Source organism: Anabrus simplex, chromosome 1 (assembly GCF_040414725.1).
Source record: "Anabrus simplex isolate iqAnaSimp1 chromosome 1, ASM4041472v1, whole genome shotgun sequence".
Classification (NCBI taxonomy): domain Eukaryota; kingdom Metazoa; phylum Arthropoda; class Insecta; order Orthoptera; family Tettigoniidae; genus Anabrus; species Anabrus simplex.
In genome coordinates this window covers 962,275,828-962,298,422 of record NC_090265.1, presented here as the reverse complement: position 1 = coordinate 962,298,422, position 22,595 = coordinate 962,275,828, and the positions used below count along the sequence as shown (strand labels likewise).

Here is a 22,595-nt window from a genome sequence, read left to right as displayed (position 1 = left end):
AATCAGGTACCTGATTTTTACCTTGAGGTGATAATTTTTGACTGATGATGCCCTCAATGAAGGGCGAAACATGTCTCAAGCGGAATTAAGAACAAATTCCTAAATATAAAATTTATATGTATTGAATAGGTGACAAAATAAACCATTTAGCATCCTATATTCAGTATCTTCAATACGAACAACAATGATTTTTATCACGTGAATCTTCTAGTCGTGCTCCTGCATCAAGCTCAGGATATCCCCTTATGGTATGTTCTCCCATTCTACATGCACCACCGCCTTTAGTCTAGCCAAACTGTTGAAAACTTGGCACCAAATGTGATCATCAATCATGTCCCATACTCCTGGCTACCCAAACCAGAATGGGAACATTGACCTCCCGAAGAAACTATGTGACGAGTAGCATGGAATCTCGCATTGCTATGCACAAGCATGAAGTTTTCATCGCAAGTGAATGCAAATGGCTTTACATTATTAATGAGAATCTGCACAACGTACCTGTGTGCCGTGAGGGAGCTTTTCTCAATTCATACAAGATCAGTGCAGTTAACTGAAGTTACACGACCACACATCACTACGGAACCTCCTCCAAATGGTATAATCTCAGCAAAGGTACAGGGGACAGAGCATTTTCCTGCCTATTTCCACACTGTAAACTGTTTCCTACTAGAGAATAAAGTAAGCGTATATAAAACCATGTAACTGACTGCTTCACACTTCTTTCCTCTTTTTTGTCTGCCCGGTAAATAGCCCATTTCTAAATTTAAATATACTAGTTCTTTCTGAAAATCTGAAGTTTAAAGTATAAAGTATTGAATGCAAAAGTATTTTATTGACTGAAAATTATATTTTTTACTAAGCTTCTGGTCAATAACTGAAATATCCGATATCTGCTCGCTGAAATCTCTATTTATCTGGAATCAGTAGCTGTCAGCCATGTAGAAAGTCACGCGTGCGATTGCATTACCTAGAGTCAGTTTGCTGTAATGGCTGGTGTTGTAAAGCATAAGCGAGGAAAACTTCTGAAACAGTTCATTTGACGATATCGTGAAATTAATATCCGAGTTCATTGGTTGTCTGTTTCCAGTGTTTACAGTACGCTGAAAGAAAGAAATTCCTACTACCAGCCATGTTTCCACACCAAGTAAAAAGATGCTGCATGATGGTAGTGTTCTGGACGTGGAGTGAGATTAATTTGTTTGTTCTGCTATCTGGAGGAAAGTGCACATATTTCTTTTAAAACAATGAACCCCCTACGATTAACAAAGTGTTATCAGCTGTAAATCCTAATCCTGAACTCCCAGATTTAAAAAATCCTCCCTTTACATGCTACTGAAAGAAATACTGTAGGTTTCCAGTTCATCATTAGAAATAAAAAATGCATCATAGTGGACAGAGTTGATATTATATTGTGGCGTAAAGTAAAGAGAAGCAAAAAACATAACATGCGACGAAGGACTTGTTAAAACCGAATTCCTGGAATTGGTGAAGACTCACAGGCTTCAGTTTGAGAAATATGTAATAGATGAATTGGCCAAAAAACAGGCCACGCTGTACTCAGACTGCCCTCGTACCACTGTGAATTAAACCCAATAATAACGGTGTGGAGCCAGATCAAACGTTATGTTGCCAGCCTTAACACCACTTTCAAACTTTGTGACGTGTGAACATCTTGACACAGTATTTCGTGAGGCGACAGCTGATCAATGGCATTCCTATGTTCAGCATGTAGTGTGCGAAAAGAAAACGACGTGGAATCTGGAAAGTGCCATAGATAGTGTAGATGTAAAATGGTTATCAATTTAGGAGAAGATTCTAGTGATCCAAGTGACAGCAAATCGTCCGATCTACAAGGAATCAAGCCTCTTGCAAGTTCAGATTAATGAAATAATGAAATGTCACATAAATAGGCATACTTGTTGATTTTCATGGCAAATATATTTTATAGCAATGATGATGTATTTTTGTTACCATACCTCATCTATGTTCATACGTCGATATCAGTCAATTTTCATTCATGTTCATATTGTAGTAAAGATCAGGCAGTGAGACGTGTGGTCCTCACGGAGTGATACAAAATGCTTGTTTATGTATAAGTTTATTCTTTTATTGGAAATAGTTTAACTCTCCTGTCAGGTGACCTTAAGGAGAGTACATGTCCCCTCTGATCCTCAGATACTCAGCTAAAAGAACACGGCCTCTCTGGTGTTGTGGCAGAAGTTTTCTAGAATATAAATATGCCTCATGGAGCCTCTCTCTGACTGTGTTCTCACTCACAGATATGATGTGGATCTGCAACAGATCCGATACCTGTTCCTCAACACTTGCAGCCTCAAAGAGCAATCTCGCAAGGCAGAAGTCAACCCAGGACAGTCTGAACAAGATTTCCTGTGCTAAATATGATGATTTTGAAAACATTTCACAGCCCGATGAATGCTTGTAGGAGATGTATGCAAAACCTCTGCTGTACAGTGGTAGCTGTGGCAATCATCCAACAATGCTACTGCTTTCCACACAGTTCACAGGACTTAAAGGCATGATGAGGAGTTATTTATGGCTCAGAAACACCTCAGGTAATGCTCATATACGGGTCGATCAGAATCAAATGTACAAGAGTGTCTACAATGCTGAAATAATGGTTTTCATAATCATTCATTATTATTTAACAGTTCCAGTTTCCCGGGTACTGCTGGCGAGCCTCTTACATTCTGTCTTATTGAGATATATTCTGCTGTTAATGACATCCTCCAGTGTCCTTTCCCGATCTGCAATGTCTATCTTTACGATGTCCATCCAGTGGGTTCTTGGTCTTCCCACCATCTGTTTCCCTGCCACACATTGCTCCAAGTTAACATATGCTGTCCTTGTTGGCTCCATCCTCATTACATGCCCAAACCACCTCAGTCTGGACATGCTGACCCGATCTAACAATGATGTAACAATCCCAGCTTTCTTCCTAAGCACATCATTCCTCAACTTGCCCAGTTTGGTTTTTTGAATTGTGGACCTAAGGAACTTCTCCTCGGATGCCTGCAACCTTGATGAGTCTTTCTTAGTGAGGGTGCAGGTTTCAATACCATAGGTTAAGATTGGTATGAAGTACTGATTGAACATCACCAGCTTTGATTTAGTTGGTACTTTGGGATCCCGGAGGAGTGTTCGTACTTGCTGGTAAAAGTGAGAGCTCTTCTGCACTCTATTTGCGACCTCCTTTGTGCCTAGTGTATCTCGAGATATTACACTGCCAAGGTATGTAAAGCTTTCCACACTTTCTAGTGGATGGTTTCCTAGCAAGATGTTCACTGGTCGTCCCTCTCTGTTTATTGCCAGCACTACTGTTTTGAGTTCGCTTATCTTGAGATTGAACTCCTGGAACTTAACCTTCCATTCATTGAGTCTCGACTGTACTTGTTCCTCAGTGTCACCCCATATCATAACATCATCAGCAAAGGCCATTGCATTTAGTTCATCAGAGGTTTTCTTGATGTTCTTCATTATGTTGTCCAAGATAGTGATAACCAATAATGAGAATAGTGAACTGCCTTGCTAGACTCCACTTTTGGTCTTGAACCAGGATGAATGTCCGTCACCCAATCGCACACAGCTGGTACAGTTCCCATACAGCATCTGAACTTTCCTCACCAGTCCCTCCGGCACATTCCTTTCTCTTAGTCATTCTTGAAAGTCATTCTCTCTTGAAATGCTGTCATATGCCTTCTCAATGTCAAGGAAAACCATAAACATATCTTTGTCTTTTTCCCAATATTTTTCCATTAACATATGGACACTGAAGATCAGGTCTGTTGCGGACCTGTTAGGCCTGAAGCCATAATATTCCATACCGACTTACAATCAACTCTAAGATTTTCTCAAAAATCTTAAGCCCATGAGAAAAGAGTGTTATTCCCCGGTAGTTGGAGCATTTTCAGCGACTTCCTTTCTTAAACAGGGGGATAACTACACCCTTGCTCCAATCAGTAGGTATCTTGCCATCTTTCCAAACTGCATTAAGCACTCTGTATAGCCACTGTAAACACTGGCACAAAATTAAAAAGAAATTTGTGGAAGCACTCACCATTGATTGAATAGGTTAAAATATTGCATTAAAAAGCCTTCTGTTGTAATTCATTGTTGTTTCTCCTTCAGTAATGTTCATAGAACTCTAGCCATAACAACAGATAGGGAATCTGCCACCTGGACGACTGCCCTAAATGCAGATCAGTAGTGAATGACTGATGATTGATTATAAATAGTGAAAAAAGTATGGTTATCTTATTCAGTGTGGAATTTAACCAAGATTCATGCTTTTTTGTTTTGTTTTGTTTTGGAAGGCAGTGTATTTCTAATCTCTACTGAACACTCCTTACATGGAGAACATAAGGTACTAATGATCATGTAACATATTAAATGTTCACAAATTAAAATTAGTGTGTTCCAATTATGTAAAGTTTCATAGTGTTCAACTTTCACATACCACTTGTCTATTAGCATATAAATTGTCTATATTCATGAAATATCATTTTACATTCAGTGGATGCTCTTTACTAATAAATTATCCAATATTGTTCCTGGAACAGTACACTTATCGAGAGGCTACTTTTAAATTCATATTTCTGTACAAAGCTGAACTTACTTCAGGTAGGTATGTTGAGCTCTTTGGATCAGCTGAGTAAACATGACCTGTACATCTTCAGACCTCATATATCTCAGACAGGCCCCTGCGAAGAGACCAAATCCCTTGATCACTTCCCCCATCTCATAGATGGTAACTTTCTCGTTTAACATCTTCTCTTTGAAGTAGCTAATGAAGAACTGAAATAAAATTTAAAAACACAGGTCATTCAGCAAGAAACATTTTGATTATGAAATATTATGAAAAGAATAAGAACCATCAAAATCAACATGCAGAAACCTAATCTAGCTATGTGCTTTAATATTCACACCGATATCTCATGCGAAGATAAAAAGTGCCGATAAAGAACAAGAAAATGAAATTCCAGTTACCTTAGAGAATGAAAGTGTTAGCAGAAAAAATTGCAGAAAAAAGACTAATCAAAAAGTCATCACACATGATGTAGACTTTTAAAATTAAAATTGAAGATATGTTAGAAGGAAATTGGTGTAACACTTTGTAACCGTATGAAGTTTTGAACCTCCAACCTCCATTTAAGTTAATTAATTATGTAAATTAATAACAATAATTTAATTCAATTCAATTCACTCATGGCAATACGTTCAAGTATGATAGTGAAATATGTTTTATATTTACGGATTGTGAAAGGACGTTCTACTATTAAGGATGTAATTATGTTTTTATTGTGACATTGAGGGAAGTCTTATGTATTAGGCTTTAAGAGTGAAGGTTAATCATTATTATGCAATGAGAAAGCTGTAGATATCTACGGAAAGACATCTGAAAAACCTGGTTAGAGACGGGACATCTCGGTTTGTTTAAGAGAATAATCAATCTATTTAAACAGAAAAGTAGCACTAAGTGCATTGACCAAGCAGGACACTGTGAATTCAAAGTCAGTATCATTGACTATATGATGCTAGGAGTTCTGGCGTTTATATAGACCTACTATTCACTTTTAAGGTTGTGAACATTTCCTCACTTCGACATTTCTTCATGGACACTTCTTGGTTACTTCCTACAGTTACATGTTAATTACTTACTTACACGGAGACTTTCTTAGTGACCTGTTCATTAGAACAGCTTTCCAACTTCATGTTGCCCGAGCATGGTAAGCTTGATGTGATTTAATTTGTTACAATGATTTCATGCAGGAAGCAGTATCTTGACTGCTGACTTGCCTGTTTGAATCAATTGTGTGGGAAATTTCATGCTGAGACTATGTACTTGCAAGTTAACTGTTTTTAGGAATGAAGAGACTGAACTCTTAATACTTTGTTTGTGTGTGTCATGAATAGAGATGCAAGTTGTACAGCTCTCACTGTGACTTGTACAAGTGTACATGTGTTTTCTTGTGTTGAATTGAATGTCTGACGTCTAACATGGTGTTGTGTTACGTGTGAAACATTTGTCAATTTGCATACTGCATATTGGGTGTAGAAGTTTTTATAAATTTGTATTTGAGTAAGTTGGTTTTGAAGACAGACATAACCGTAAATCGTGGAACATCTTATAGTAATTCAACCCGTTACTAGTTATTCCTCCATGGTGATGACTGAGAGGATGTGAATATCTATTACTACAGCTGCAGACTGGGAACTAAAAAATCCTAGAAGGAAGATTGTAGAATTAGAATATATGCATGTTAGGTAAGGGATGTGCTCAGTAAAAGAGAATAATCTGCTAGTAAGGCAGATGGTGGTATCTCATCCTTACAAGATAGATAATAGGAGTGTAAATTGTGTACTTTTTTCAGTGTGTTTGTAAAGCAAATGTACTGATTATTGTGCTGTTGTGAAGTGATCAGTCATTTATGTGTAAACTACAGTAAATGTTTGAAATGAAGGTTTATTGGTTGATGATATAGTGTTGGTGGTAGAGATGATCATCATTGTTCACTGAATTCTGTATGGTTAAACTTACATCTTTTATTGATAGAGTAAAAGCCAGGCGTGCTATCCATATTCATTTTTAGAATTTAATAATGTCAGGTAGAGTACTAAAGCAAATTTGGAGGCTCGTCAGCACATGAGCATCACCCAGAGAGAACAGGAGAACTCGTGACAGGCAAAATTCAAGAATTCATTAACTTCTGTAATATTATAGTGGTGCCCAATTTTGTTTGAAGTTTTCTTGATATGTTTGTTGATTTAATTGTAAAACGGGGAATTAACTTTTGATTAAGGCCCAACACATAGACATATTAATATATTTTTGTTTCAAAAAAAAAAAAAAAAAGCTTATAAATTGACCAATCAGAAAGCTACAAGTTGAGGATCTGTAGTGATACGGTAACAGTCAATGAAAATCACTGACTGTTAATTAGAATCTATTCTAAGCGAGCAATATCTGCTGGATTTAATTCACAGTCAAAGCTATAAAAATGTTCACCTTGCCAGCTGAACATAGTGTTTTATACTCATTGTTATGGATGAACACCAATCCACACATGGCAAAGCAAAAAATTATCAGAATTTGGGAGGGCTGTGTTAATTGGAGCCAGATGAATAAAAATTGTATTTATTATTTAACTCGCCATCAGTATCGTTGTTAGGTAGCTTCTAAAAAAAACATTCCTTATTTAGAAAAGGTTTTTAGTTTAAGACTCAAACTTTTCAAACTCCAGGTATTCCCAAATGAGTATATGAGTCACGTGTTTTGCTTTGTTACACGATGATTCACGCACACATGTCACGTTGGGGAGTGGGGGAAGTGCGTTCTGCCTGGCGTGTTAGTCCACGCCTCGCCACGATACCGGTCGCGTCACAGGCAGTGTTAGGCGCATTCTAGCCTCGATAGCTTTGGCATCACAGTTTTTGCGCATTCCTTGCTCGTGTAATGTTTTAGTGAAAAGTGTCACAGTGAAGTTATAATGGCTATTAGGCCTAGTTAATCTATTCTTTTGAGCTGGATTGAAGGAGACGACGTATTTACTGATGTTGATGACCAAGGCTTTGCTTCTGACTGTCTAAGTGATGCTCCTACTGAACATTCCATGCATCAAACTGATACGGAGCAATCCAACGATTCGGAAAGTGATAGTGATACAGAACTAACACCCAAATTCTTCAGCCAATACCCTCCACATCTTCAACGCAGTCACCTGGGATATTTGCACCCGAAAGAGCCACAGTGCAGACAACGGAAAAACTTGAAACGTCCATCCGCTACAGCTATAATGCAGCCTTCCGGACTTCAGTACATTGGAAAGGATAAATATACCAAATGAACGTACACAAACAAACAAATAAGAAAGGAAAAACTATACACCAAAATATAGTTAGTAAATTACCAAGTGTCAAAGGTAAAGCAAAAAATTGTAAAACAGTTGCAGATTGTTGGAATTTATTTTTTTTTTTTTTTCCCCTAATGAAACGCCACACCCTAAAGTCATGATGGAAACCTTCCGAATCCAAGTGGGTGGCATTAGTGGTTTAACACGCTGAACTGCGCTTATTTATAGGCTGATTCATGCATTGTGTGGCGTATTGAGGTGTATAGTGCCCCAGTTGATGTTATCTATCATACCTGTGCTCCCATTATAGAAAATTTTCACTTAATAAGTGAACTGAATTTTTGCCAAGACGACAGCCATTTTTATTTTTATTGTTCAGCATTGATTTATATGTCCAGTACCTTTAGGTTTATACAGAGAAGCTAAAGATAAACCAATGCATCTAGGCAGTAATTCCAACAAATTACTAAGGTAGCCGCTTCTTATCATATAAGTGTTCTGTGTCCATTAATCATTCAACTTCTGAATTAGGCTATGTTCTCAATATTTTTTGTTTCTCTCTTCTTGCCATCTTTTAACACTCTTTAAATATCCTACTATGATACCTTCAATCATTGTTTGCATTTACAAGACAAAATATTTTACACATCCCTACTTTCTGATATATTCTACAGTTTCATAGTAATAGTGTCTATAGACGTAACAAATTATCATCATTGACAAATATAATCTGTAACTATATTATCGAGGTTATACGTCCTGTACTATGGCTACAAATGACACCAATAAGAGTTCCACTGATAAAAAAACACAATGTCAATTTTGCAGGCAAATGTATAAAGGTCTTAAGATACATATAAGTAAATCACACCCAGAGCAATACAGAGCCTGCTTGTTGAATCCATCTATGACCACACCTAGCCAGTCTAAGATCCTTCAGATCCTATTCCTATTTCTAGTAAAAATGGTCAGTCAACGAAGTTGGAAATAACCTCTGATCAAAGAGAGCAAAAAAATAAACCTTACCACGACAAACTGAGTAAATGGCTAGGTATTTTTCAACATGAATTGAATGATGCTGAATTCAATGAACAAGTCACTAATTTTGTAAACTTCCTTGCCACAGCTACAGACCTACTGCCTGGTCCAAAGAGTCCAGTTACTAGATATATTGAAGCTCGTAAAAGTGGCACTTACAACAATAACAACCGACAATATAAAACCTCCAGTGACCCACAGAGATCCTGTAAGAATGATCGTGAGTGTCAGAAAGCTAAATTTGAGTATGAACTGACTCAATATGAATATTTTTACCAAAGGAGGAAAGCAATTATAAAAATTTTAAGTGACAAAAGAACTAATAATTTGAAACTAGAGAAAGATGTTGTTGAAGGATATTTTAGGAACAGATTTGCTACTCCTATTGATTGCATGAGAGACTCCTATACTGATTATACGAATGATACCTTTGATGATACAATTTCAATATCTCAAGAGTTAGTTTTCTCTATTATCAAGAGCATAGCAATTGACACTAGCCCAGGTCCGGATAAGGTTTTATTGAAATCTGTTTATGATCCACTTGCTGCTAATATTTTAGCCCATAACATCAAAAGAATATTTGAAAGTGGGTTCATTCCTGAGGTTCCCAAGGCAACGAGAACTGTTCTTGTACATAAAGGCGGTGAAGAGAATGATCTGTCCAAATGGAGACCAATTAGTACTTGCTCCATTATTCGGCACATATTAAGTAAGATCTTTGATAAAATTGTAAGGGAATACATCCTTTTGAACCAGTTCCAAAGAGGTTTTGTCATGACCCCTGGCTCTTTCATTAACGTGAATACTGTTGATGGCATTTTACGAACAGCTGTAATGAAAAAGATTTTGGGCTGCGTAGTATTCCGCGACATCAGCAAAGCATTTGATAGTATTGGACACATTCACTTAAAGGCGACAATAGAGAACTCTATACTACCCAGATCCATTAAGAAGTTACTAGTCAACCTTCTCACAGAAAACACAACACAAGTTCAAACTGCTCGTGGTCATACAGATAAGATAAACATCAAATGTGGAGTGATGCAAGGAGATCCCATTTCACCTTTCTTGTTTAACTGGGGTATAAACCACATCCTTGATGAACTCACAGATATCGAAGTATCAGAAATGTATGGTTTTCAATTGAGTCCTAACACTGTACCTTTAACATCCCTATGCTTTGCCGACAATCTGGTGATCATAGCTAAAGACCAAGCAGCAGCTTCAATCCTAGTCACTTCTGTCATAAATCTGCTTAAAGAGCTAGGTTTGCATATAAATGCAGACAAATCAAATGCCATTATTATGGTAAACTTCATTCTGATGATATCGTGATAGTCTCTGGAAACATTACAAGTATAAAAAAGAAATAAAATATTTAGGGGCAACTTTCAGACAGACTTTAGTCTTCAATGAAAATCAGGTACTTGAAAAATTGAAAGCTAACTTAGATCAGATTGCCAGGACTCACTTACTCCAACTGCATCAAAAACTGACTGTAATAAATCAGTTTATTGGCCCTACACTGATATACTCCTTCCAGACTGTTTCGGTTGAGAAAATTCCCAAATCAAGTCTGTTAAAAGCCAACAACATGATTAGAAGCACACTTAAAGAAATTCTACAACTTCCGAGTAACATGTTGACAAGTATGATCTATTCAAGCCAAAAATACACTGAAGAAAATGGAAATTGCAACAGTCAGAAGGAGTGGTGCTACATTGCTGCAATTGAACATGCAGGACGAGTGTTCAGTTGTGATTCGATGATTACACTTTCAGGTCCCTCTGACCGAAAGTTTTTACAACAATCAATACAGGATGTGCCCACCACGAATTGCAATACATTGATGAATTCGTTGAGGCATGGAGTCAATAAGGCCTTGATCGCTTCCTCACGAATTGTGGCCCATGCTTGCTGCACCGCACGGGTCAGTTGTTCCAGAGTTGTGGGTGGCTGAGGAAGGTTGACCATTTGTCAACCCATCATGTCCCACACATGCTCAATAGGACTGAGATCTGGGGATCTGGCAGGGCATTCTAAGGTTGTGATGTCGTGGAGAGCTTCTCTGGAGATGCATGCAATGTGAACCCAGGCATTGTCCTGCTGAAACATCCTATTAGCAATGTTCGCCATCATAGGGACAACCACTGGATTGAGTACCCTATCAACGTACAGTCGAGCAGTCATAGTGCCCTCAACAAGCACTAATTGTGATTACATATTAAAGACAATAGCTCCCCAGACCATAATGCTTGGTGTTGGCCCTGTGTGCCTCTCGACAGTAAGATCTGGGCAGCCCCTATCACCGGTACGTCGGTGCATACGATTCCGGCGATCACTGCGGGCAAGACAGAAGCGCGATTCATCACTAAAGACGACCCTATGCCATTCGTCGACCCACGCCGATCTTTCTTGACATCAGGCCAGCCTTACACGTCACTGTTGTGGGGTCAGTTGTTGATAGCGTGCTCTTCTCTGTTGTCGAGGCATGTTTGACGGGGAACACTTCACTCCACAGACTGCAAGTCAACTACGCTACACCAGAGTCCGTATACTGGAGTTGATTCCTCCGCGACCAATCACTTGGGGGGACCTGTAGCAACAATCCAATGGGTCTGAAACTTTGATCGTTTACATACCTTTTTTTTTTTTTTTTTGCTAGGGGCTTTACGTCGCACCGACACAGATAGGTCTTATGGCGATGATGGGATAGGAAAGGCCTAGGAGTTGGAAGGAAGCGGCCATGGCCTTAATTAAGGTACAGCCCCAGCATTTGCCTGGTGTGAAAATGGGAAACCACGGAAAACCATCTTCAGGGCTGCCGATAGTGGGATTCGAACCTACTATCTCCCGGATGCAAGCTCACAGCCACGCGCCTCTACGCGCACGGCCAACTCGCCCGGTATTTACATACCTATATGGCATTGTTCCATATCTTGAAAATCAATACAAACAACCAATGCCTTCATGGTGTTGCAATTTCCATTTTTTTCTTAAGTGTATAAAGTGTTAGCATTAATGCGCGCTACTTGGGAAGTGTACCTTCAACAGCTGAACATCAATCTTAAGCTAGAAGCTGTGAATGATTCGCACGTAAATGTTATTTGAAATTTCACGGCAATAAAAACTCGCTGCCTATCTGAACTTCAACTCAATGAAGAGATATCATCGAAATATGTTAGACAACTGTGAGATATACTTAGAACACGTTAATTTGAAGCTTGGTGTTCATATCCACAGAAAGGAAGAGGTGTTGAGTTATTTGCTCAAGTTCCTGCTGCTAATTCTTGGGTTACCAGAAGGGATGGTTTAACCTGTTCGGAATGGAGGGAGATGTTGAAGATGACCGCGATGGTTGCACCAGTACGTACTCTGCCGGGACGTTCTACCAGCACAGGCCCCTGCACACACTGCAGTGAGTATGAAAACTTATCACATGTGCTGGGGAGTTGCCCTCAAGGAGAACTGCTTAGGATCAAATGCCATAACATCATCAGAAACCTGATTGCCAATGTTCTTTGTCTCAAAAATCTAGAAGTGTATGAAGAAGTCCACTGCATCGCCGAAGGAGGCAGCACTCGCAGGATTGATATTATAGCGATTGACAGATGGAGGAACGAAGCAGAAATTATTGATCTTATGGTACGCTTTGAATCTTCAGCCTCTCAGCCGACAGACGTAGACAGTGAGGAAAAAAGGATATCTATAATCCAACCATCCCTTTCTTTCTTGAGTTGTATAACCTTAAAAAAATTATGGTGACTGGACTTTTCTTTGGTGCGAGGGGAACAATTCCCAAATCTTTCGTCACATGGCGACAAAAATATAAACTAGCAAGTAGTCTACAAAATGAGATAGTCGTCTCACTCATCAAATACTCCCTTTCGATTCTTCGTCACTAATTATATGGAGTTCATGCCATTCAACATGGTTAATTGTAACCTATCATTTTTTTAAACATTAATCTTCTTTATCTTCCCTCAAAATTGTTATTGTGTATTATTCTGTGTCTTATGGCAAATCTAGGGTGTCCTTGATCAGACTAAATAAATAAATGACATTGTTTCATTCACAAATATCCAGCATTCTGAAATGGCCAGTTCTTATAAAAATGGTGAAAAGCACTGTCCAGAAATCAACGTTGATGAACTATTATCCTTTTTGTGGTGTTTTATATATGTTGGGTGTGAAGAAAGGCAATCATCTAAACACATCAGAAATGTGGGAAACTAATGATACAGCTCCTGAGTTTTTCAGAGGAATCATGAGCGAAAAAAGATTTCACCAGTTGTACAGAGCTATTCGGTTTGATGACAAACGTACTCAAAATTCTTGTACGATAATTGACAACCTGGCCCCTATTAGACAGACTTTTGACAGTTTCATCAGCAGTTGTATTACAAGCTATACACCTGGGGAATACGTTAGGATTGATGAAATTCTTGAAGGTTTCCGAGGAAGATGTAAATTCCATCAGTATATTAGCAACAAACCAGACAAGTACGGAATTAAAATCTATGCCTTGGTTGATGCCATGACCTTTTTTACTGTGTTGTTGTTGTTGTTTGAGTCATCAGTCCATAGACTGGTTTGATGCAGCTCTCCATGCCACCCTATCCTTGCTAACCTTTTCATTTCTACATAACTATTGCATCCTACATCTGCTCTAATCTGTTTGTCATATTCATACCTTGGTCTACCCCTACCGTTCTTGCCACCTACACTTCCTTCAAAAACCAACTGAACAAGTCCTGGGTGTCTTAAGATGTGTCCTATCATTCTATCTCTTCTTCTCATCAAATTTAGCCAAATCGATCTCCACTCACCAATTCGATTCAGTATCTCTTAATTCGTGATTCGATCTATCCATCTCACCTTCAGCATTCTTCTGTAACACCACATTTCAAAAGCTTCTATTCTCTTTCTTTCTTTCTGAGCTAGTTATCGTCCATGTTTGACTTCCATACAATGCCACGCTCCACACAAAAGTCTTCAAAAACATCTTTCTAATTCCGATGTCAATGTTTGAAGTGAGCAAATTTCTTTTCTTAAGAAAGCTCTTCCTTGCTTGTGCTAGTCTGCATTTTATGTCCTCCTTACTTCTGCCATCGTTGGTTATTTTACTACTCAAGTAACAATATTCATCTACTTCCTTTAAGACTTCGTTTCCTAATCTAATATTTCCTACATCACCTGCCTTCGTTCGACTGCACTCCATTACTTTTGTTTTGGACTTATTTATTTTCATCTTGTACTCCTTACCTAAGACTTCATCCATACCATTCAGCAACTTCTCGAGATCTTCTGCAGTCTCAGATAAAATAACAATATCATCCACAAATCTCAAGGTTTTGATTTCCTCTCCTTGGACTGTGATTCCATTTCCAAATTTCTCTTTGATTTCCTTTACTGCCTGTTCTATGTAAACATTGAAAAGGAGAGGGGACAAACTGCAGCCTTCCCTCACTCCTTTCTGGATTGCTGCTTCTTTTTCAAAGCCCTCGATTCTTATCACTGCAGACTGATTTTTATACAGGTTGTAGATAATTCTTCGTTCTCCGTATCTGATCCCTATCATCTTCAGAATTATAAATAGCCTGGTCCAATCAACATTATCGAATGCCTTTTCTAGATCTACGAATGCCATGTACGTGGGCTTGTCCTTCTTGATTCGATCCTCTAAGATCAGACGTAAAGTCAGGATTGCTTCACGTGTTCCTACATTTCTTCTGAAGCCAAATTGATCTTCCCCCAACTCAGCTTCAACTTGTTTTTCCATTCTTCTGTAAATAATACGTGTTAAAATTTTGCAGGCATGAGATACTAAACTAATAGTGCGGTAGTTTTCACACCTGTCAGCACCGGCTTTCTTGGGAATAGGTATAACAACATTCTGCCGAAAATCGGATGGGACTTCTCCTGTCTCATACATCTTGCACACTAAAAGAAATAACCTTACCATGCTGGTTTCTCCTACGGCAGTCAGTAATTCAGAGGGAATATCATGAATTCCAGGTGCCTTGTTCCTATTTAGGTCACTCACAGCTCTGTCAAACTCTGACCTCAAAATTGGGTCTCCCATTTCATCAGCATCAACAGCCTCTTCATGTTCCAGAACGAAATTATCTACATCGTTACCTTGATACAACTGTTGGATATGCTCCTGCCATCTTTCTGCTTTGTCTTCTTTCCCTAGATGTGGCTTTCCATCTGAGCTCTTAATATTCATGCACCTAGATTTCCTTTCTCCAAAGGTTTCCTTGATTTTCCTGTATGCAGCATCTACCTTTCCCAGGACCATACAGCCTTCGACATCCTTGCACTTCTCCTTCAGCCATTCTTCCTTAGCTACCTTGCACTTTCTATCCACTTGATTCTTTAATCGCCTATATTCTTTTCTGCCCTCTTCATTTCTAGCATTCTTGTATTTTCGTCGTTCATCAATCAGGTCTAGTATCTCCTGAGTTATCCACTGATTTTTAGTTGATCTTTTCTTCCTTCCTAACATTTCTTCAGCAGCCCTACTGACTTCATTTTTCATGACTCTCCACTCTTCCTCTACTGTGTTTCCTTCGGCCTTTTCATTTAGACCTTGTGCAACATGTTCCTTGAAACAATCCTTCACACTCTTTTCTTTCAACTTGTCTAGATCCCATCTTTTTGCATTCTTTCCTTTCTTCAATTTCTTCAACTTCAGATGGCATTTCATGACCAACAAGTTGTGGTCAGAGTCCACGTCTGCTCCTGGGAAAGTTTTGCAATCCAACACCTGGTTTCTGAAACTCTGCCTAATCATAATGAAGATTATTTGATACCTTCCAGTGTCTCCAGGTCTCATCCACGTATACAGCCGTCGTTTGTGGTGTTTGAACCAAGTATTGGCGAGGACTAAATTATGGTCAGTGCAGAATTCAACCAGCCGACTTCCTCTTTCGTTCCTTTGTCCCAATCCAAATTCTCCTACTGTGCTACCTTCTCTTCCTTGGCCTACCACTGCGTTCCAGTCTCCCATCACAATTAGATTCTCGTCACCTTTGACATATTGTATTAAATCTTCTATCTCCTCATATATTCTTTCAATTTCTTCATCATCCGCTGAACTAGTAGGCATATAGACCTGCACTATTGTGGTGGGCATTGGTTTGGTGTCTATCTTGGCGACAATAATTCTTTCACTATGCTGGTCGTAGTAGCTTATCCGCTGCCCTATTTTCTTATTCATTATTAAACCAACTCCTGCATTACCCCTGTTTGATTTCGTGTTGATAATTCGGTAGTCGCCTGACCAAAAATCCTGTTCTTCCTGCCAACGTACTTCACTTATACCAACTACATCTAACTTTAGCCTATCCATCTCCCTTTTCAGATTCTCTAACCTACCACAACGATTCAAACTTCTAACATTCCACGCTCCAACTCGCAGAACGTCAGTATCCATCTTCCTGATGATCGCCCCCTCTCGTGTAGTCCCCACCCGGAGATCCGAATGGGGGACTAGTTTACCTCCGGAATATTTTACCCGGGAGGAAGCCATCATCAGTACATCATTCATACAGAGAGAGCTGCATGTCCTCGGGAGGTGGTTACGGCTGTAGTTTCCCGTTGCTTTCAGCCGTGTAGCAGTATCAACACAGCTAAGCCATGTTGAGTATTATTACAAGGCCGTATCAGTCAATCATCTAGACTGCCGCCCTTGCAACTACCGAAAGGCTGCTACCCCCCTTTCGATGAACCATTCGTTAGTCTGGTCTCTCAACAGATACCCATCCGATATGGTTGCACCTGCGGCTCGGCTATCTGCATCATTGGGACACGCAAGCCTCCCCACCGCGGCAAGGTCACATGGTTCGCAGAGGAGGCTTTTTTTTTTCTATCCCGGTAAACAACCAGCTAGAAGCCCTTACACTACAGACAATTCTGCATCCACTGTTGTGAAGAGACTAATTCAACCAACTGACAAGGCAGGAAGGAACATCCCTATGGACAATTACTATACATCTGTTCCACATGCCAATGGCCATTTTACTCACTATAGAATGACAATAGTTGGCACAGTAAAAAGAAACAAACCTCAATTGCCACCAGACTTTTTGAATGACAAGAAGAGACCCGTTGTTAGTAGCATGTTTGGATTCGGCAAAGAACCTAATAGTATGCTATTAGTTTCATATGTTCCCAAGAAAAAGAAAAATGTTCTTATGCTCTCCACTTTACATAATGATAACACCATCGACGTAACAACCGGAGTTGTCAACAAGCCAGAGGTCATTACATTTTACAACTTTACGAAAGGAGTTTATGTTGTTGACAGGAAGAAAAAAGACTACAGCATGAAGAGAGTAAACAATAGATGGCCTTTAGCAATCTTCTGTGGTCTATTGGATCTCGCTACTGTCAATTCCCTGATTATTTATTTCCCTAATACAGGAGATTCGATTCCACAAAGAAAATACATCACAAATCTTGCCCTAGAAATCGTAAAACCACATCTGTTGGGACGTGCTTCAGTCGATGTTCTATCAATTGGTCTCAGAAATTCCATCAAAAATATCCTTGGGCAAAACTTCCCATCAGAAATGTGACAGCAGCAGTCCCATGTAATTATTGCTAAAAGTTATCACTTCACCATTTTTATAAAAAATCTAAATGAACACTTTGTAAATGTAACAGTTACTTCAGCGGCTACAACAAACACAGCAAAGGGAGGAAAGTAAGTGCAATTACATGGTACCTAAGACACTACACACACAAAAAAACAGCTGATGAACTACGCAGAAACCCAGAAACGTGAAAGGAGCTGGGAACCTACCAAGGGCATGGAGATGGCTTAGGTTGCAAATTCCGGAAAATCAACCCTGATCCTTGATTTTCAAAATATATTATTTACTAAAATATTATTTATAGGACTTTACAAACAAATTCCAAACAATTTCAGTCATACAGAACTTGTGAACTACAAATTACATGTTCCATGAGACACACAAAGTGGATGTTCCTTGACAATAGCTTCTATAAGTTCAAAGAGTCAAGCAAATACCATACATCTAATTACAACCCAAGTCGTACAATACAATTTAGAGTGAAGTTAAACGTACCTTTCAAAATATCTGAACAACATAATTGAACACGTCAAGTGACACGGAACTACTAGATGCAAAACCCCAAGGTAAATACATAAAACTACAATTTACATGTTTAGTGAAACAAGGAAAGAATGCCTCGGAAACAAACAGGCAAGCCCAGCTGAAAAGCTAAGGTATCCGAAATAACTGAGCGGCGAGTCTGGGTGAGGTTAGAGCAAACTCCCATGTGAAAAAGTAAGTGAACATTAAGTGAAATTTAAGGTGGAACAGAAATCGAGAGTGCTTACCCCAAGGTGGCCCATCCCGGTAGCGAGACGATGTCAAAACTTCAGACAGCCAGACAGACAGACCACGAAATGCTGCCTCCCTCTCTTTAAAAAGGAAACCCTGGCCTTGGAGTAGCCAATCAGAACGCAGGAGCCCGCCTATTGCCACCCAGATTCACCAATCACAACTCCTACTTCAGTCGCAAACTTTAAATAATTTTCTCTAATACGCACGATCACGAATCTTCCATTTCCAGAACAGTCAGAACATACTTTCTGGAATACATAACTAAGAAAGGCCAATACACCCTGTTCAAAAATTCAAGTTACAACTTTCTGGATAATTCCAGTAAATATAGAAATGAAATCTAGTTGTTACAAATACCATATGTTACCAAAATATTTACACTGTACAGGTTAGGTAGTTATGTGGAATACAAATAAAATATTTTATCACCACACTTCAGGTCATACAGTAAGTACTACTTAACAAGGTTTACAAATAAAATCTTCAATAAACACTTTCCACTTCCAATATATTCTACACCTGTGACAGTAAAAGTTGTTTATAATCATTACCAAAAAAACTACGGTATGTATATTTTTTCAGAAGTCCCCGAGCGGAAAACAAGACGTGCCTACTGCCCAGTCCGACAAAAACGATTTACGTCAGCTCGTTGTGATGCGTGCAGACGCTCAACATGCAAAGAGCACACTCGCCTAACAAAAGTAGTATGCAGTGAATGTTTTTCGCACGAAGTTGAAAGAAATGAGTGAACAGGACAATGATATAAAATAATGAGGTTTACAAATCATGATCAAATTAGTTTTGTAATGTAATATGTATTTGTAATGCCAAGGGTTTTGTTCCTTTTCATAATAGTAATGGTTATGTAGATTTATATATATATATATATATATATATAAAGGGATAACATAAAACCAGTCTGATAAAACAATACTAAATAACCGAAGACTAGTATCATTTATTCAAACTGCCGAGAAGAGCCTGTAAAAGAACTAAAATCATATACAAAGCTGATGTTAGGGAGAGCCTATATATGCTACCTCTCGTGTAAGTGAGGGCAACGCTACCGATGGCGGGTTAATATTCAATTTCTAAACATACAAGTTTATTCTGGATTAACCTTTAGAGTGTCAAAGAGTGTGACTGCGCTCTTCCCAACTCTTACTAAAACTGCCAGGAGCACGATAGCTCTTTTCTTTATTCAGCCTTGCAATTTCATAGTAAAGCTGGTGGCATTTTTTGTACACACACTGTAAAAAGCCTTGGCACTAAGAAGGCTAAACAATATCAGAGGATGGTTAATTAGTTGTATTTCCTCTTAAAACAGAAGTCACCACCACCACCACCTTAAACATTGCGATAAGTGCTTCAGGTACCTAATGGAAGTTAGAGAATGCAGTAGCCAGCCACTGGAGCCAAATTCTTATGACCAGGGCAAGGCAATTAATGACCTATGACATACTAATAAATACTGAAGAGTAAATGCATTTACATCCTAAAAATAATTTTTTACACCTAACATTTTAAAGGTGACCAGTAAAATATTAAATGTATTACTCTCAAAAACTTATTCTGTTCCTGAATAGGCAATTAAATTAATTACTAAAATAATGAAGTTTTAAAATTCTGTTTTGAGTTTAAATTGGACGTAATTATGCATTTGTAGACTAAGCGACAATTTGCTCATTTCTGGCTTTTTGGGCGTTATGGTGGCCAAGACTTCAAACTTCAATATAAGAAATGCCAACTTTCTTCAGTAAAACTTCTCATAATATTAAAAAACCTAAGTGCCACACGATTAAAGTCCATTACTATGTTTTGCATTTGAAGACCACGTATCATCATAAAAGGCAATAGTAGACCAACCAACTAAGCATTCTGCAATTGTAGATCAAAGCTGTCACTTGGTCTATAAAGGATTTGGTTCTTAATGTTGATGCTTAGTTCTGACAGGCTTTTGGTTTAAGAATAAAGGTTCTTTTACTTAATACTGCATTCGGCATCTGAATTGTTTAGCAGCTGCAGTATATTCTGGCAGGATTATGTATCTAAGAATACATACTTCCTTCTTTATAATCCCACTTCTGTACTGTTTATCAACTGCTGCAGTATTTACAGATCTCGTAGTAAGCTATAAACATGCTTCCTTCAAGAGGAAAGATGTTAGAAGCATTACGAATAACTGTTATGAAAATGGTAAGATAGATTTTTCATATTCTCATTAAAACAGATTGAGTGGTAAGGTTTTTAATCTGATATTTAACATTCTTCAATATCTTTTTTTAGGGATCTCTACAATATCCGCCTTCTGACAAAGAGCAATCTGACACCGCATCCAAGAATTAACTAATCCTGCACAACACTTTCAAACCAATTTTCTTATACCTACTGAATGCAGCGGAGATGTTTCTGATTTACATGATCAATTTGATCGACCTAAAACGGATGTGTTTCACTGTGAAAGTAATAAATTTTTTCCTTCAGTCAATCAGGACCTTCTGCTTTGCGATATTTCACTTCCAGTTGGGGAAAACAATGTGTAATGGTTCGCCTGAAGCCGTCACATTTGATGATTTAATATCAAATTCGAGTGCCGGCAATAGCTCCGAGAGAACAGCTCAGATGTGTTTTCTAATGAAAAGCCTCAGAAAGACTGTGATGATATTCCAGCTTGTACCATATGAGTTCCGATAATAGTATTTTCTCAAACAATATTTCTATTATAAAGTAAATATTTCCTAACACAAAATATTTCCTAGCACATCAGGAAATATTTAATGCCAAAATGGTGACAAAATGCTGGAAATCGGCACCTCCAATAATTCAGCCCCATGAGGAGACACTGGGACATCAGACGTGGAGATGGAATTGGACACTAGCGCTGTTATTTCAGATGACCGACCAAGAAAAGAAACAAAACAAAAATTTGAGGATCAAACACGACAAATTAAGAAGAGGAAGGTGAATACTAATAGAGTACATCAATACTAGAGGAATAGTTACGTTCGGTAAAGAATTTCGGGATTACAAATGTAATTGTTGTAACTGCAGGCTCAAATGCCATGAATGAGTTACAATGGAGGAGAGACGAGCGATATTTACTAATTTTCATAAAGCTGGTCTTATGAAGCTAGATGCCAAATAATAGCAGGAATGGTTAAAGAGGTCAATATTAAGTAGAAGAGAGCAGTAGGATCTGAGATGCGGAATGCGTCCAGAGAGTATTTACTGTGCAAGGTAAGTGTGTAAAGCAATATTTTTACAAACATTATGAGTGTTCAGTTGTGTTGTTGACAAAGCTTCAAAAATAATAAAGTGATGTGAAATTGTGGATGGAAGAGGGAGTGCTGGAGGACATAATAAACTACCAGAAGCTAAAGTCCGTGAACTGTGTGAACACATTTCAAAATTTCCAAAGTAAAAGTCACATTACTGTTGTTCACAAACAAAGGCAGAATATTTAAGTCCAGGTACTACTCTCAATGTGATGTACAGTCTCTAGTGACAACTATGCAAATCCTGTTTCTTTAGCATTATATAAAAAAATATTTCTAACCAAGCAATATTTTTACAAACATTAAAGTGCAAAACACTAAAGACAGACACATGCAATATACGTGATACTCTTACCATGAGGATAGAGAATTCATTGGGATTGGATTCTTCAGTAGTAAAAGAAGAACATGAAAGTCATTTAGAGGAAGTAAACCTTGCAAGAAATCTCATGAAGCAGAATTTTATTAACACTAAAAAAGATACATCAAGAGAAACTGAATGCATTCCGTTCGATCTGGAAAAGACACTGCCACTCCCAAAAATACCAAAACATATATCATGTTTTATAAATGATAACTTTGGTTATATAACTGCGGTATTCATGATTCTAAGCACAAAGGATTTTCTTCTGTGTGGGTGGAAGGAGATGCTGGAAGAGGAGCCCAAGAAATTGGATCATGTTTAAGAAAACACATACCAGCTCGTGTATCACCAGACACAACACATTTGATTCTCTGGTCAGATTTATGTGGGGGCCGGAATCAAAATATAAAATTAGTTTTGTTGCTGAAAACTATTCTAGAAGAACATCCTAGTCTACTGGCTATCACAGAACACTTTCTAGTTCCTGGGCACAGTTTCCTGAAAAATGATACGGACTTTGGTGATATTGAGTCTGCATTAAAGTTCCAGCAATGTCTCCATGTGCCAGAAGATTACATTAAAATAATGAAGATGTGCAGAAAGAGAAATCCTTTACACAAGTCTTCCAAATGGTAAAGGAAGTTTTTGTAGGTACAATGGCAATGGA

General features: G+C 38.4%; 1 protein-coding gene across 1 annotated transcript in view; it reads right to left on the bottom strand.

Moving 5' to 3' along the window:
- Nucleotides 1–22,595, bottom strand: part of LOC136857637 (DNA-dependent protein kinase catalytic subunit) — an 873,484-nt gene that overhangs the window by 731,006 nt on the left and 119,883 nt on the right. The window contains exon 8 of the mRNA XM_067136445.2: nucleotides 4,634–4,812. Coding sequence (XP_066992546.2) covers nucleotides 4,634–4,812 — 179 coding nt within the window. The remainder of the gene's footprint in view (nucleotides 1–4,633; nucleotides 4,813–22,595) is intronic.